Source organism: Bombyx mori, chromosome 8, assembly GCF_030269925.1.
Source record: "Bombyx mori chromosome 8, ASM3026992v2".
In the NCBI taxonomy this organism is placed as follows: domain Eukaryota; kingdom Metazoa; phylum Arthropoda; class Insecta; order Lepidoptera; family Bombycidae; genus Bombyx; species Bombyx mori.
Window position 1 is genome coordinate 1,234,601 of NC_085114.1, and position 15,580 is coordinate 1,250,180.

General features: G+C 53.3%; 1 protein-coding gene across 1 annotated transcript in view; it reads right to left on the reverse strand.

Annotated features, from left to right (window-relative positions):
• Window positions 1–1,484: 1,484 nt before the first annotated feature.
• Window positions 1,485–15,580, reverse strand: part of LOC101741996 (unconventional myosin ID) — a 57,426-nt gene continuing 43,330 nt past the window's right edge. Inside the window, exons 4-17 of the mRNA XM_038012323.2 lie at window positions 14,684–14,903; window positions 13,498–13,695; window positions 12,875–13,123; window positions 12,153–12,303; window positions 11,542–11,699; window positions 10,438–10,559; window positions 10,143–10,293; window positions 9,636–9,782; window positions 9,064–9,290; window positions 5,364–5,513; window positions 4,845–5,140; window positions 4,120–4,313; window positions 3,639–3,787; window positions 1,485–3,206 (exon numbers count right to left, since the gene is read on the reverse strand). Coding sequence (XP_037868251.1) covers window positions 3,035–3,206; window positions 3,639–3,787; window positions 4,120–4,313; window positions 4,845–5,140; window positions 5,364–5,513; window positions 9,064–9,290; window positions 9,636–9,782; window positions 10,143–10,293; window positions 10,438–10,559; window positions 11,542–11,699; window positions 12,153–12,303; window positions 12,875–13,123; window positions 13,498–13,695; window positions 14,684–14,903 — 2,584 coding nt within the window. The 3' untranslated portion in view covers window positions 1,485–3,034. The remainder of the gene's footprint in view (window positions 3,207–3,638; window positions 3,788–4,119; window positions 4,314–4,844; window positions 5,141–5,363; window positions 5,514–9,063; window positions 9,291–9,635; window positions 9,783–10,142; window positions 10,294–10,437; window positions 10,560–11,541; window positions 11,700–12,152; window positions 12,304–12,874; window positions 13,124–13,497; window positions 13,696–14,683; window positions 14,904–15,580) is intronic.

Below are 15,580 nucleotides of genomic sequence, written 5' to 3' on the forward strand. Positions count from 1 at the left end.
CTTCTACTGACTCGTCTGCGCGTCCGCTGAATACAGATTTGCAGCGGCTGAAGTTGTTGGCGGGCCGATGGTCGAATGTAGGAGTCGCCGACTGCCTGACGCTATCTAACAGCTCCCGGAACGCTTAGGTATAGAGAATATAGAGGAGGAGTGCACAATGCTAATATTTTTTTAAAATAATGCGTAAATGATACTTTAAATCAATAAAGAAAACATTACACAATACCATGTATTTGACACAACACATAGGTACATAAAAATATACTCTTTGTTTACTGTCAATTGGGAAACTTTTGTTATTGTTTCAAGTCTGTGGTCGAATTGAAAATAGATTAATATTGTTTGTCTTTAATATTATTGATCTATAGTGCAGTTTTGGCGAATACTGTGATTACATTATCGAATTATAATAGTGTTTGACGATATAACCATAATAATATTTAAACTTATAATTTCAATTAACTATAGTCGAATTTCGACTACTGCGGGGCCACTAGTTTAACTAAATATGTGTACTACCTAAATCATAAAATTTTTAATCGACTGATCGGCTTCAGGTTCGTTTCCTTTAAATACACGTATCGTAGACATAGTTCTGTCTTTTTCCACTGGTAGTAGGTCTTATGCGCTCACATGAGTAGAGCCATTCTTCTAACATTGGCAGGCGATGTTCGACTTTTCGCAGAAGGAGGCGGCGGAACGGGAGAGGGCGAGCTCTTCTTCCCTCTCGGCGCCGTGCCGCCGCCGCCGAGCCGGGGGTCGTCGCTGTCGCCGCCGAACATACTGTGGAAGAGCGAGCCGGTCGGCGGTGTATCGCGTTCCGACCCGGCAGGCTGGTTTTGGCCCAGCGGGGTATCCCGGAACACCAGCGGCATCGCCCGGTCGGCCTGGTAGGGCCGCCGTACCGCGGAGACCGACGTCGTTGGTCGTCGACTATCGCCTCGACGATCCGTCGGTCGGGCGTCCTCGGGGTGGCGCCGCGTGTCTGGTTGTAGTGTTGACTGCGGGAACCCCCCTACTCTGACTGGGTTCTGACCCCGGACGGAGATCGGACGTCGGGTGTAAGAGTGCAGGGGAGTCGTTTAGTGGGTGGGCCCTAAAATTCCTTGGGCCCGCGGTCTGCTCTCAACACCTTGCAGATCGTCAAGTCCCACATACCCCGCGCGCCTCTTAGGCGCGGGGACCTCGTAGGCGGTTCGACCCCCGGCTCTATGATAATATATTGGCCGGGAAGTTAGTCATGTCCCGCTCCGGCTTGGAAATTGTAATAATTTAAACACAAATAATTGATATTTCCATTTCATATTCTAAGATCGGTGATGAAATTCATATTATGATGCTTATGGGCTCCCGTCAACATATAACTTGAATTACCGTTTGCAAGTTCCATTAGAAACCCGAGAGGAGATGTTCCGAAGACTCAACGCAAGAATCAGACTAAGAAATAATTGAATTGCATACATATGGGTAAAATAAAACGCAAGTTGTAAAACACGTAACTTTACTCAATACCATGGCACCACAACAAGGCACTTCGCTAATCACGACTGACAAATGTATACAAGAAACAATGCTACAGAGAATTTACTCACACCCTGTATGCGCCGCCGGGGCACGTCCGACACCCGGGACACATCCTGTATGCGCCGCAGGGGCACGTTCGACACGCCGGGACACACCCTGTATGCATTGCCGGTACACGTCCGACACCCCGGGACACACCCTGTAGCATTGTCACTCACAAACCCGAGCCAAACATATTTCGTTGTAAACAACTTCTATACGACTAAACAATAAATACTATTTTAAAAGCGAATAAAAACTTCACCTCGTGTATTAATAATCAATTAGTTATTTACAAAATAATTAAATAAAATCACATGATATTAAAAAAATCAACGAACATACCTGTACGTATTAATATTTAATATGTATACAAATTATTGTAATATTTATAAATAGTCTCAACTTATCACTTTTACAAGCTTTTTCAAAGGAATCTTCCTTAGGGCTTTATAACTATTAAGTATAAAAGCGCCCGGCAGGTCGTGCCTGACTAATGGCGGCCGTGAAAGTTCTTAAAGGTCTGATGACTTCATAACGGAGGGTGCCCAAGAATTTAAAAATAATTTACTTATAGTCCGCGTTCGGGCCAACCACGAAACGGATGCCAGTAACAATTGTACAAAGTTTCGACTCAGTAGGACGACCGCACATAGAATAATTTGGACAAATTTCCACGAAAAATGGTAGAAACAGATCTTTAATGCTTCGGTAACACAGTCATTTTGTTTAAAAATATTATTGACCAACAAACGCACTGGCGTGCACCACAGAACTACTATCAGCACGCACACTGCCGTGTCCGTCGGTAAAACTCATGCGTCCACGGTTTTTTGCAAGACATTTTTATTCTTAATTCATAATAACTCTGTCATAGTGAGTGCTTGTCGCTAGAGGCGGCCGGGGTCGACCGGGGGCAGCCGGGGGCAGTCAGGAGGGGTGGGGGGCACGCCAGGGACCTCCATCAATCAATACTAGGGTAACCACAAATTTGATATACGTCTACTTACTTTTACAATGGGTGGTATTCAAGTTATTGCGGGACCCGCTGCGTTGGACACCAATATCATTACAACAACGGATTCAATAACGTGTCTTTGCGCAAATAAATACGTTTTAAAAATAACTTATTTAGCTCAAACTTTTTAAGCACAGGAGCTCTTAAAGGCACAGATTTTTGTTTCCTAAAGAAACAACTTTAAGACCTAATATTATGCTGTGTGCGCAGTCCAATAAGTACACCGTCACACCCAAGGAGGGTTCCAACAAATACCAAACATAAAAATTCGTTCGTGTTAAAACGAGACACAGGCGACGGCGCGCGCCGCCCTGCGTGTACTAGCACATCAGTTCATTAAGGCACAATTTTCTAGAAAATAATTTACAACTATTTACATTAAATTAATTTATACATAATGATAATGTTATTTATACAATTTGATTATTGAAGTAAGTCGTTAAGTGAATGTCCTCAGGCGCGCGCGGACGGCGGGTGGTAGGTGATGACGTTGTGCGCGTGCGTGAAGGCGGGCGCGCGCGGGTCGGCGTGCGCGGGCAGCTGCAGCGCGCGGCTGCGGCCCCCCAGCGTGCAGCGCGTGCTGGCGCCGCTCTCCACCTCCACGCACAGCTCGCCGCCAGACAACCTGCCGCGCACACCAGCATTGTGACGTCATCACGACAACACACACGGCTGTCCCTTGTGTGTTTGTCGAGTAGATACAATAGGAGACACTTAGAAACTGAAGCGGATTTTTTATTTTATTGTATAGATGGGTGGACGAGCTCACTGCTACCTGATGTTAACTGGTTACCGGAGCCCATGGACATCTACAACGTAAATGCCCTCGCTCACCTTGAAACATGAGTTTTATGAAACATGAGTTTTAAGGTGTCAGTATAGTTACAACGGCTGCCCCACCCCTCAAACCGAAACGCATTACTGCTTCACGGTTGAAATAGGCAGGGTGGTGGTACCTACTCGTCCGGACTCACAAAAGGTCCTACCACCATAAAGATGAAGTACAACATACATAATTATAGTTTGTCTACTGTTACCGGTCGCGCGAGGTACTCACATGCAGTATCTGCTGGCCAGCACGCCCAGCAGCTCGCCGACCAGGTCGTCCCCGGGGGCTTCGAGCGCGGCCACCAGGTCGTTCTTGGCGGACGGCACGCACAGCACCACCAGCTGCACGTCCGAGCTCATCACGCGCACGGCCCCCACCTGCACGCGGATCACAGAGTAATGGTGTTACTGGGGAGCGATCACTCCACTTACAAGCTCTATGGTCTCTCCTGCTAATTTAAGGTAAAATTCATAGTGGACAAGTCGAGAGGCGCTTGTCCCCCCGCCTCCACCCCCCGGACTGCGCCTTGCCCCCGCGTCGCCCCTGGGGCGGTCCCCAATGTCTGGACCTTCTTTTTATTAGTAAAATAAAAAACGAGAGACTACCGTTCGTGTGGGGGGCTAGTACAACATAAAATCACAACAAATTTTCCTAACGTTTAAAAATAAAAAAACAAGAAAAGGGTAAATTATTCAAAAATGAACCTTACGTCTTTAATATAAGTAGGTTTCTTCAGTGGCTTGAAACTGTTCGAATCCAATTTATATATCGCGTTGCTAGTGACGAGCAGACATCTCTCGGAGGACTTGTTGTAGCGGTTGAACTTGTGTATGCGGCACGAGAACAGCGGCTTGTCTATCTGACCCGCCTTTTGCATGCTCGCGACCTGCGCCCGGTACGCTCCTGCGGACAGGCACGTGCTGGTGAACTGGTGGTAGGACCTTTTGTGGGTCCGCGCGGGTAGGTACCACCACCCTTTTTTTTCGGGCCGGGGCCGAACCTCTTACGAGATCCCCCACCTAAGGGGCGCGCGGAGTATGTGGGACTCAACGATCTGTAGGTGTTGAGAGCAGACCGCCCCCACCCATGGAATTTTAGGGCCCATCCACTAAACGACTCCCCTGTACTCTTACACCTGACGTCCAATCCCCTCCGAGGCCAGAACCCGGATGAGGGTATGAGGTACCACCACCCTGCCTATTTCTGCCATGAAGCAGTAATGCGTTTCGGTTTGAAGGGTAAGGCAGCCGTTGTAACTATACTGAGACCTTAAAACTTATGTCTCACGGTGGGTGGCGCATTTACGTTGTAAATGTCTATGGACTCCAGTAATCACTAAACAGCAGGTGGGCTGTGAGCTCGTCCAACCATCTAAGCAATAAAAAAAATAAAAAGAGCAACTCGCGGCTCGCAGGCCACGGCGGCTGTACTCACCCGCCTTCTCGTTGTAGTCGGGCGCGGCCAGGTAGTCCCCGCGCCACGGCCGGGCCGCGCCCCAGTGCCGCCGCCGCCCCCGCAGCGCCGCGCCGCAGCACACCTTGAGGCGCAGCTCGGCCCAGCGCTCCCGCGGCACGGCGCGCAGCACGAGGTAGGCGCGCCACCGCCGGTACGCCGCCACCAGCAGCGCGGGGTCCAGGCCGCGCGGCGCGGGGGGCCAGCGCCGGATGACGCCGCGGTGCCGGGACAGCTCCGTCTGCAGCTCCGAGATGTAGCGCCGGTAGCGGTAGCGTCTGGTGAGGGGGCGGGGGTTGTGGAGGAGTTAGCGGATCCGAACACTGCTCTTGTAAGTTTTGTAAGATGATCTTATATTTGCGAAGTTGCGAACAGGATAAAGACACCGTTCGACTGCTCGAATAAAGACACTTTATAAAATGTACCCATTTAAATTTGTTTGTGTGGAATTAAATTATTTTCGATCGACTTCTAGATTGGACATATTACAACGCAACTTACTTCCAAGCGTTGAATATGGTTAGTGCGGCCTTCATCTTCTTGTATCTCCTCCTGGCGATCGCTCCTCGCCACAACTTCTGCAGCAGCACCACGATGGAAGGAATCAGTTCTGCGCGGGCCGCCTCTAGGCTTTGCAGCGTTTTAGCACTCCTAGGATAAAAGGCTTTTTTTAAAGAATTTCTCGTTTTTGAGCAAAAAAATATATTAAACCACGTAGGGCCACCCCTAATCGGTTTATAGTCTTACCGCGATATTCATTTGTTAGTATCACTGAACCTGTACGCTCACATAAGGCAGGGTCAGCTGTCTCATAGCGTTGTTTGCAAGACAACACGATGCCCTGGGGCGACTCTCTGAGGGGGGAGGAGTGGCCGCGGTGGGGGGCCGCGTGCTGGAGGCGCTACACTGCGCGCACTGACCTGATGAAGAGCTTGGTGTGTCCGTAGTGCACGTCGTCCAGGCGCAGGTCCCGCAGCAGCACGGCGGTGGGGGGCCGCGGTGGGGGGCCGCGTGCTGGAGGCGCTACACTGCGCGCACTGACCTGATGAAGAGCTTGGTGTGTCCGTAGTGCACGTCGTCCAGGCGCAGGTCCCGCAGCAGCACGGCGGTGGGGGGCCGCGGTGGGGGGCCGCGTGCTGGAGGCGCTACACTGCGCGCACTGACCTGATGAAGAGCTTGGTGTGTCCGTAGTGCACGTCGTCCAGGCGCAGGTCCCGCAGCAGCACGGCGGTGGGGGGCCGCGGTGGGGGGCCGCGTGCTGGAGGCGCTACACTGCGCGCACTGACCTGATGAAGAGCTTGGTGTGTCCGTAGTGCACGTCGTCCAGGCGCAGGTCCCGCAGCAGCACGGCGGTGGGGGGCCGCGGTGGGGGGCCGCGTGCTGGAGGCGCTACACTGCGCGCACTGACCTGGTGAAGAGCTTGGTGTGTCCGTAGTGCACGTCGTCCAGGCGCAGGTCCCGCAGCAGCACGGCGGTGGGGGGCCGCGGTGGGGGGCCGCGTGCTGGAGGCGCTACACTGCGCGCACTGACCTGATGAAGAGCTTGGTGTGTCCGTAGTGCACGTCGTCCAGGCGCAGGTCCCGCAGCAGCACGGCGGTGGGGGGCCGCGGTGGGGGGCCGCGTGCTGGAGGCGCTACACTGCGCGCACTGACCTGATGAAGAGCTTGGTGTGTCCGTAGTGCACGTCGTCCAGGCGCAGGTCCCGCAGCAGCACGGCGGTGGGGGGCCGCGGTGGGGGGCCGCGTGCTGGAGGCGCTACACTGCGCGCACTGACCTGATGAAGAGCTTGGTGTGTCCGTAGTGCACGTCGTCCAGGCGCAGGTCCCGCAGCAGCACGGCGGTGGGGGGCCGCGGTGGGGGGCCGCGTGCTGGAGGCGCTACACTGCGCGCACTGACCTGATGAAGAGCTTGGTGTGTCCGTAGTGCACGTCGTCCAGGCGCAGGTCCCGCAGCAGCACGGCGGTGGGGGGCCGCGGTGGGGGGCCGCGTGCTGGAGGCGCTACACTGCGCGCACTGACCTGGTGAAGAGCTTGGTGTGTCCGTAGTGCACGTCGTCCAGGCGCAGGTCCCGCAGCAGCACGGCGGTGGGGGGCCGCGGTGGGGGGCCGCGTGCTGGAGGCGCTACACTGCGCGCACTGACCTGATGAAGAGCTTGGTGTGTCCGTAGTGCACGTCGTCCAGGCGCAGGTCCCGCAGCAGCACGGCGGTGGGGGGCCGCGGTGGGGGGCCGCGTGCTGGAGGCGCTACACTGCGCGCACTGACCTGATGCAGAGCTTGGTGTGTCCGTAGTGCACGTCGTCCAGGCGCAGGTCCCGCAGCAGCACGGCGGTGGGGGGCCGCGGTGGGGGGCCGCGTGCTGGAGGCGCTACACTGCGCGCACTGACCTGATGAAGAGCTTGGTGTGTCCGTAGTGCACGTCGTCCAGGCGCAGGTCCCGCAGCAGCACGGCGGTGGGGGGCCGCGGTGGGGGGCCGCGTGCTGGAGGCGCTACACTGCGCGCACTGACCTGATGAAGAGCTTGGTGTGTCCGTAGTGCACGTCGTCCAGGCGCAGGTCCCGCAGCAGCACGGCGGTGGGGGGCCGCGGTGGGGGGCCGCGTGCTGGAGGCGCTACACTGCGCGCACTGACCTGGTGAAGAGCTTGGTGTGTCCGTAGTGCACGTCGTCCAGGCGCAGGTCCCGCAGCAGCACGGCGGTGGGGGGCCGCGTGCTGGAGGCGCTACACTGCGCGCACTGACCTGATGAAGAGCTTGGTGTGTCCGTAGTGCACGTCGTCCAGGCGCAGGTCCCGCAGCAGCACGGCGGTGGGGGGCCGCGGTGGGGGGCCGCGTGCTGGAGGCGCTACACTGCGCGCACTGACCTGATGAAGAGCTTGGTGTGTCCGTAGTGCACGTCGTCCAGGCGCAGGTCCCGCAGCAGCACGGCGGTGGGGGGCCGCGGTGGGGGGCCGCGTGCTGGAGGCGCTACACTGCGCGCACTGACCTGGTGAAGAGCTTGGTGTGTCCGTAGTGCACGTCGTCCAGGCGCAGGTCCCGCAGCAGCACGGCGGTGGGGGGCCGCGGTGGGGGGCCGCGTGCTGGAGGCGCTACACTGCGCGCACTGACCTGATGAAGAGCTTGGTGTGTCCGTAGTGCACGTCGTCCAGGCGCAGGTCCCGCAGCAGCACGGCGGTGGGGGGCCGCGGTGGGGGGCCGCGTGCTGGAGGCGCTACACTGCGCGCACTGACCTGATGAAGAGCTTGGTGTGTCCGTAGTGCACGTCGTCCAGGCGCAGGTCCCGTAGCAGCACGGCGGTGGGGGGCCGCGGTGGGGGGCCGCGTGCTGGAGGCGCTACACTGCGCGCACTGACCTGATGAAGAGCTTGGTGTGTCCGTAGTGCACGTCGTCCAGGCGCAGGTCCCGCAGCAGCACGGCGGTGGGGGGCCGCGGTGGGGGGCCGCGTGCTGGAGGCGCTACACTGCGCGCACTGACCTGATGAAGAGCTTGGTGTGTCCGTAGTGCACGTCGTCCAGGCGCAGGTCCCGCAGCAGCACGGCGGTGGGGGGCCGCGGTGGGGGGCCGCGTGCTGGAGGCGCTACACTGCGCGCACTGACCTGGTGAAGAGCTTGGTGTGTCCGTAGTGCACGTCGTCCAGGCGCAGGTCCCGCAGCAGCACGGCGGTGGGGGGCCGCGGTGGGGGGCCGCGTGCTGGAGGCGCTACACTGCGCGCACTGACCTGATGAAGAGCTTGGTGTGTCCGTAGTGCACGTCGTCCAGGCGCAGGTCCCGCAGCAGCACGGCGGTGGGGGGCCGCGGTGGGGGGCCGCGTGCTGGAGGCGCTACACTGCGCGCACTGACCTGATGAAGAGCTTGGTGTGTCCGTAGTGCACGTCGTCCAGGCGCAGGTCCCGTAGCAGCACGGCGGTGGGGGGCCGCGGTGGGGGGCCGCGTGCTGGAGGCGCTACACTGCGCGCACTGACCTGATGAAGAGCTTGGTGTGTCCGTAGTGCACGTCGTCCAGGCGCAGGTCCCGCAGCAGCACGGCGGTGGGGGGCCGCGGTGGGGGGCCGCGTGCTGGAGGCGCTACACTGCGCGCACTGACCTGATGAAGAGCTTGGTGTGTCCGTAGTGCACGTCGTCCAGGCGCAGGTCCCGCAGCAGCACGGCGGTGGGGGGCCGCGGTGGGGGGCCGCGTGCTGGAGGCGCTACACTGCGCGCACTGACCTGATGAAGAGCTTGGTGTGTCCGTAGTGCACGTCGTCCAGGCGCAGGTCCCGCAGCAGCACGGCGGCGGCGTCCCGGGGCGAGTGTCCGCGGTAGTTGGGCCACGTGTACTGCGACAACATCTTGTAGCGCTGCACGAAGCGGTCGTAGCGCACGCGGCACGCGAACCCCGCCCGTCGCACGCGCACGTTCTCCACCAGCCCCAGGTACGCCGTCTGGTGCTGCACCTGGGGGCGCGCATGTATGTACAGGCACTCATTCCTTGTGCCAGAAGAGAAAGAATGATTCGAAAATATTGGTCCGGTATACACCGGTTGCATTCAGGTCTGAACAAAGATATCTAATACTCCGCAGGGGTTCTACGATAGTGCAGCCACGTGGCCGGGAGACCGGAGGGCTCAGTCCCCAAGCACAATTCCCTTAGCGAGCTATAACAATATTGCACATCATGCGGTGTTCTTACTGAACTCTGTGTGTAACTCCCACACACTGTTATAATGTAACGGAAGAGCACCAAGCCTCAGGGTATCCGTTGGCGGCTACTAGGGTCGCGCGAGTGAGGGGTGCGTTACCAGCAGGGGGTCCCAGGTGGAGGGCGCCTGCAGGGGGTTGGGCTTGAGGCAGCGCACGTAGAAGGGCTCCTTGGAGTGCAGCCCCGCCACCAGCGCCGCCAGCGACGAGCGGAACAGCGACGCGGCGGAGGGGGGGCGCCGGGAGGTCTGCGCACACATCACACATACATACACTATTGCGGGGTCACGCATCGATTCTATTTATTGTTATTCAATGGCTTTTAGGATCCTTTTTATGTACTGCAACTCATAAACCACTATGCCATAAAACACACTATGCTGCGGTCTGGGGTAGGCCAGCCATTGTACAGCGCGATTGAGACATCGACCTCACGTCCCCAGACGGCGGCGTTCACAGCGAGATGTCTGTGGGCTCCAGTGTCCACAGAGTTAGGTCAAGGGCTTGATCGCTCGTCTGGACTATAATAAACAGGTTGAACGTTGCTCATCCCCGGCTGAGGCTCCAGAACACATATTCCTGTTGTCACAGGCGCGGGGCGGGGGTACCTTCTGTATGTCGGCGGCGCCCTCGGGCCACATGGCGGCCAGCGAGGCGTTGCTGGAGGAGTGCAGCAGCCTCTTGAGGTCCTGCCACAGCGAGTCCTTGTTCTTGTCCATGAAGCCGGTGATGGCGTACGTCACGTCGCCGGCGTAGTGCCTGCAACACGGCACGCGGTGGGGGTCGAGAATTATAAACCGAAAATTATAATTCTCAGAAAATTATAATGGAATAAAGATCAGTTTAGTAATCAGTTGGGGTCCACACTAAAATGCACTCTATACCTACAAACATAAGACTCACGTTATCCTGAAGTCGACTCCGTGCTTGAGTTTCTTGTCAGTCGGCGCCAGCTGCCGAGACGTGTAGTGGCGGTGGCCGGTCAGCCGCTTGTCCATCGCCTCCAGCAGCTGCTGGTCCGTGATCTGGTGCGAACAGACCACGTTAGAGGACCGTTTTTTTTTTTTTTTTTATTGCTTAGATGAGTGGACGAGCTCACAGCCCACCTGGTGTTAAGTGGTTACTGGAGCCCATAGACATCTACAACGTAAATGCGCAACCCACCTTGAGATATAAGTTCTAAGGTCTCAATTATAGTTACAACGGCTGCCCCACCCTTCAAACCGAAACGCATTACTGCTTCACGGCAGAAATAGGCAGGCCGGTGGTACCTACCCGTGCGGACTCACAAGAGGTCCTACCACCAGTAATTACGCAAATTATAATTTTGCGGGTTTCATTTTTATTACACGATGTTATTCCTTCACCGTGGAAATCAATCGTGAACATTTGTTGAGTACGTATTTCATTACCAAAATTGGTACCCGCCTGCGGGATTCGAACACCGGTGCGTCGCTCAACACGAATGCACCGGACGTCTTATCCGTTAGGCCACGACGACTTCACGTGTCAGCGAAAAGTGCCGGATGTTATTGTATACGGACCGTGTCGGCGAACAGTGTCGCATGTCAGTGTGTGCGTGTAGTCTCGTTCGGACAATGACGACGTAAGGTGTCTGGTGTCAGTGTGTATAGACCGTATCGGCGAACAGTATCGCGTGTCGGCGTGTGCATTTAGTGTCGTCCAGAGTGTTGGCGAACAGTGCTCGATGTCAGTGTGTACGAACCGTATCGTCGATGAGTATCGGCAAACAGTGTCGCAATTCAGTGTAAGCAGATAGTGTCATCCGGACAGTGTCCACGAGCAGTGTCGGCGGTCAGTGTATACGGGCCGTGTCGGGGAGGAGTTTCGGCGGTCAGTGTCATATGTCATTGTCGGGGAACAGTGTCGGATGTCAGTGTGTGCGGATGGTGTCGTTCGGACAGTCTCGGCAGGCAATGTCGGAAACAGTGTCGTCAGACATTGTCGGCGAGCAGCGGCCCTACTGCGCTCACGTGCTGTAGTGACCTGTGTGGGGTTGAGGCAGGCCTCGTCCATGATGGCGATGACGCCGTGATGGGGCGCGTCGATGAGCTCGCAGATGATCCTGTTGTTGAAGTACTGCACCGGCGTCCACTGTATGCCCTCGCGCGCGTACTCCTCTTGCTCTTGTTTCAGCACCAGCTCTGAAATTACATTGTGCAGAGGCCTTAGCAGACGTTAGGGGGCGTTATCGAGTCGAATTTGAATTTATTAATCATATTTGTGTCGAGTTTGGCAAATTAAATCAGAGCCACTTCCTTTTATAGCGCGTAGTTGGATCTCCACGTGGTGGTTTAGTTAGTATGACGATGCATGTCCATGGTGAGCACGAACTGAAGCGACACCCAGGACAGACCCTACTATAAAGATCAACAGCACAGAGAATACCTTTCATTACGAAAGCCAACTTTATGACATGATTGAGGCGCACACATATTGGTACAGACTCCAAGGGAACTCCTCATTGATTACCAGGATTTTTAATACGCATTCCATTATGATAGATAGCACAATCCAAGCGCCATAATCAAAAGTTTATTTATAGAGGGCAACGACCTAAGGCCGGGAGGGTCTGCAGCGGGGGGGTCGACAGTTACCGATGAAGAGCTGCTGCAACTTCTCGTTGCAGTAGTTGATGCAGAACTGCTCGAAGCTGTTGGTCTCGAAGATCTCGAACCCGTAGATGTCGAGCACGCCGATGAGGGTGTTCTTGTACGTGCCGGCCGGGACGTCGATGGCTTTGTTTATCTGCAAACGGTACATGCAGCCTTATACATTTGATTCACTTTTAAATGTAACACGTTACGGTCCATCCCGTAACCACATTCGTCTCATGAGAATACAAAGATACAATGCTTCGTCCGGTTACGCTGATATGGTCTCTCAAGACCATCAGCTAAGGTATAAAAAAAAACGATACAAGTATTTGAAGTTAAACTTTTTTAGGGACGTTGAAAGTAAAATTTAACTCACGACAGATTTGTTACGGTTAAAGAGAAAAGATACAAATTAGGACAAGCGATAGTGAGAAAGAAAATAGACAGAGGAGAGGACAAAGCGAGCTAGGTCGTTTCTCTTATACACTGCATTCCTTATTACAAGAGAAATTTGATTTAAGGATGAAAAATGACGAAAACCACAATACTATAATACACCGCAACAGAAGATCCACTTCTTCTACGTGCACCAAGTTGCACTCGCACCGTTTTTTATGAATAAATTTACCGTGACATAAAAATATTCTATCAGCACTATGGTATGTTTAGAAATAGTTGGTCTAAGTGTGTTGACAGTGGGGAGTTGTACGGGAAGCGGATACCTGTTGCACGATCCAGGTGAAGAGTCTGTCGTAGGCCGCCTTGGCCAGCGCCAGCCTGGTGTAGTGCGCGTCCACGAGCGAGTGCTGCTTGGTGACCAGGTCGTGCCCGGCGGCCAGCACGCGGCGCCCCAGCACGGCGCGCAGCCCCGCCTCCGCCACGCCCAGCGCACGCACCGCGCCCGCCACCGCGCCCGCCGCCACGGCGCCGCCCTCCTCCCCGCCCTCCCCGCCCTCGAACGTCACCTCGCCCTGCACGCGCAACACTACATCACACGCGGGTTTGGACCCAGGGGTAGCTACCAGTCCATATTTATATACTAAATAAAAAACATTGATTTTAACTTTTAATTCTAGCAATTCAAAAATAACTAACTTAAAATGATTTTAAGCCTAAAAAAACTTAATTGGACGTACATAATGGTTTATAACGTCACAACTATTACAAATAGGGTTGTGCGATAAAGAGATAGCGAAATAGTCCCTCTACATGCCCACCTTTATGACATTTCAAATCAACCAGCTTCAATGTTGCCTTTATAAACGTGTTTACAATTCCAATTGATAAAAAGAAACTGATTCTCTAGTCAGCCCTACTGTAGAAAATAATAAAACATAATACGTACCAATAAAATAACACCGGCGACAATATTCCATATATCCTCGATGACCGAATTAGAGAAGCCCAGAGCATTAAACGCACTATTCGTTTGGGAATAAAGTTTAGAATCGTGCGCTGTAGGTCTTTCGCTGCCCAGGATCTTGTAGGCCGTGTTCGTTGACATTCCCAGTTTTTTCAAAACCGGATTGTTTGAACTGAGGAGCTGTAATCCAAAATAAATGAGGATTTTTGAAAATTCAAATCAGTGTTTTGCTTGATTTAGTAAACATTAGACGAGTAAGGCGGTATCATTCGCGTTCTTTATTCGGAAACAATGAAAAACTTTACTTTATGCTGTGACTAAGAGTTGCTTGTTTTAGTCACTCCCCGATCTGCATATTAGCAGTCGATTTTCAAGTCACCTTTGTAATTCACTCGCGCTTGGCGTTACCTCGTCAACTCAGATAGTCTGCAAGCTGAGACGGAAATGGACTGGACGTGTATACCCCAGAACTGACAATCGCCGGAGAAGACGGTTTCTTGAGTGGAAACCGCGCAACAGCAAACGTAGGACGCCCCTATCTAGGTGGTGTGATGACCTTCGAAGGGTGGCCGGCAAGTAAAGGACGAGAAGAGCCGATAAACCGACTCAGTGGTGTAGATTAGGTTCTCCCAATCCACACCGCTGAGCCCGGTCTTCTGTCTATGTCCAGTAGTGGACGACTGTGGGCTAGTAATGATGATGGAGTTTGCTTGAGTGACAGCACTAAAGGGACCAGCAAGAAAGGAGACAAAAATGGTCGTCGCGGACGTGACACAAGTGTTTATGTGATTCTATGTAGTATATTCTAATCTAGTATACCTAATATATTCTATATATTGTAAAACTAGTAATTTCAATGCACCTAACAAATATTCCAAAAATGGCATTAGCCATTTGATCCTACTTTTTCTTCATCCTCGTCCCGATAATCTGGGCAGAGCGGTCGTGACGTTATGGGCTTAGTGGCAAGTTTCATAAATACAGGAGGCAATTCTCTACAAACTTAACTTAGTTATTCCACCTTACAAGAGATCCTGTCTCATGATCTGACACCCTCTATTTTGACCTGCTGTAATATCTCGATCTTCAAGGTTTAGTAGATGGTAAATGAGAACATGTTCATAAGAACTTCTATAGTAGAAAGAAATACCTATACTTTGAAACTAACCTGATAAAACGAATGAAAGTTTCTCTCGCCCGGTTGAAGGCTGACCACTCTACTTTTCTCCAAGAGGTAGTTGCTGATGTGTCCGCCGACTGGGTCGCCCTTATAATCGAAATGTATGTCCATGTATTTGCCGAAACGGGACGAATTATCGTTGCGATTTGTTTTTGCGTTGCCAAATGTTTCGAGTATGGTATTTGACTGTATCAACACGTTTTTCACTCTGAAAATAAAATACAAAATTTAAGTTTTAAATCCACTAAGTGATGCACAGAATAAGAACATAGTTAGTCTCGTAACTCAAATATGCTCAAAGACTGAAGTTTAAGTGGGCTGGCCACGTAGCACGACTCGGGGATGGGAGATGGACATCGAAAGTAACTGCATGGGACGGTCCACAGGGCAAGCGGCGCGTCGGTAGACCGTACACGCGTTGGGAGGATGATATTAGAAAGGTTGCTGGACCACACTGGATTTATGTCGCCAGAGACAAAGCAGAGTGGAAATCTTTGGAGGAGGCCTTTACCTGAGAGGGGTCCATACATATATTATATAAACTAAATGTACAAACAAAAAAAAAAAAATTTAATTGCATGGAATAAAAGGCTTATTATTATTATTATTAGTCTCGTAACGCACTGCCCGTCATCGCCAAATAAACAAGCGAACTTTATCACGATCTTTTGATGTTGTTAAGTACCATATGCGAACATCATTCCGAATCCGTAAGAATATCTCAAGGTAACTGTGGAAAACGCAAATTTTCACTTGTCATCTCGTCCATGCCCCTAACTGGAATGATGGTAAAGACCCATGTGGTCTCAGAATAAGTCCTACCACCATTTAAACGTTCTCCCATAAACAAAGAGATGTAGCCTTTCCGTTCTAAAAGCCCTGCAG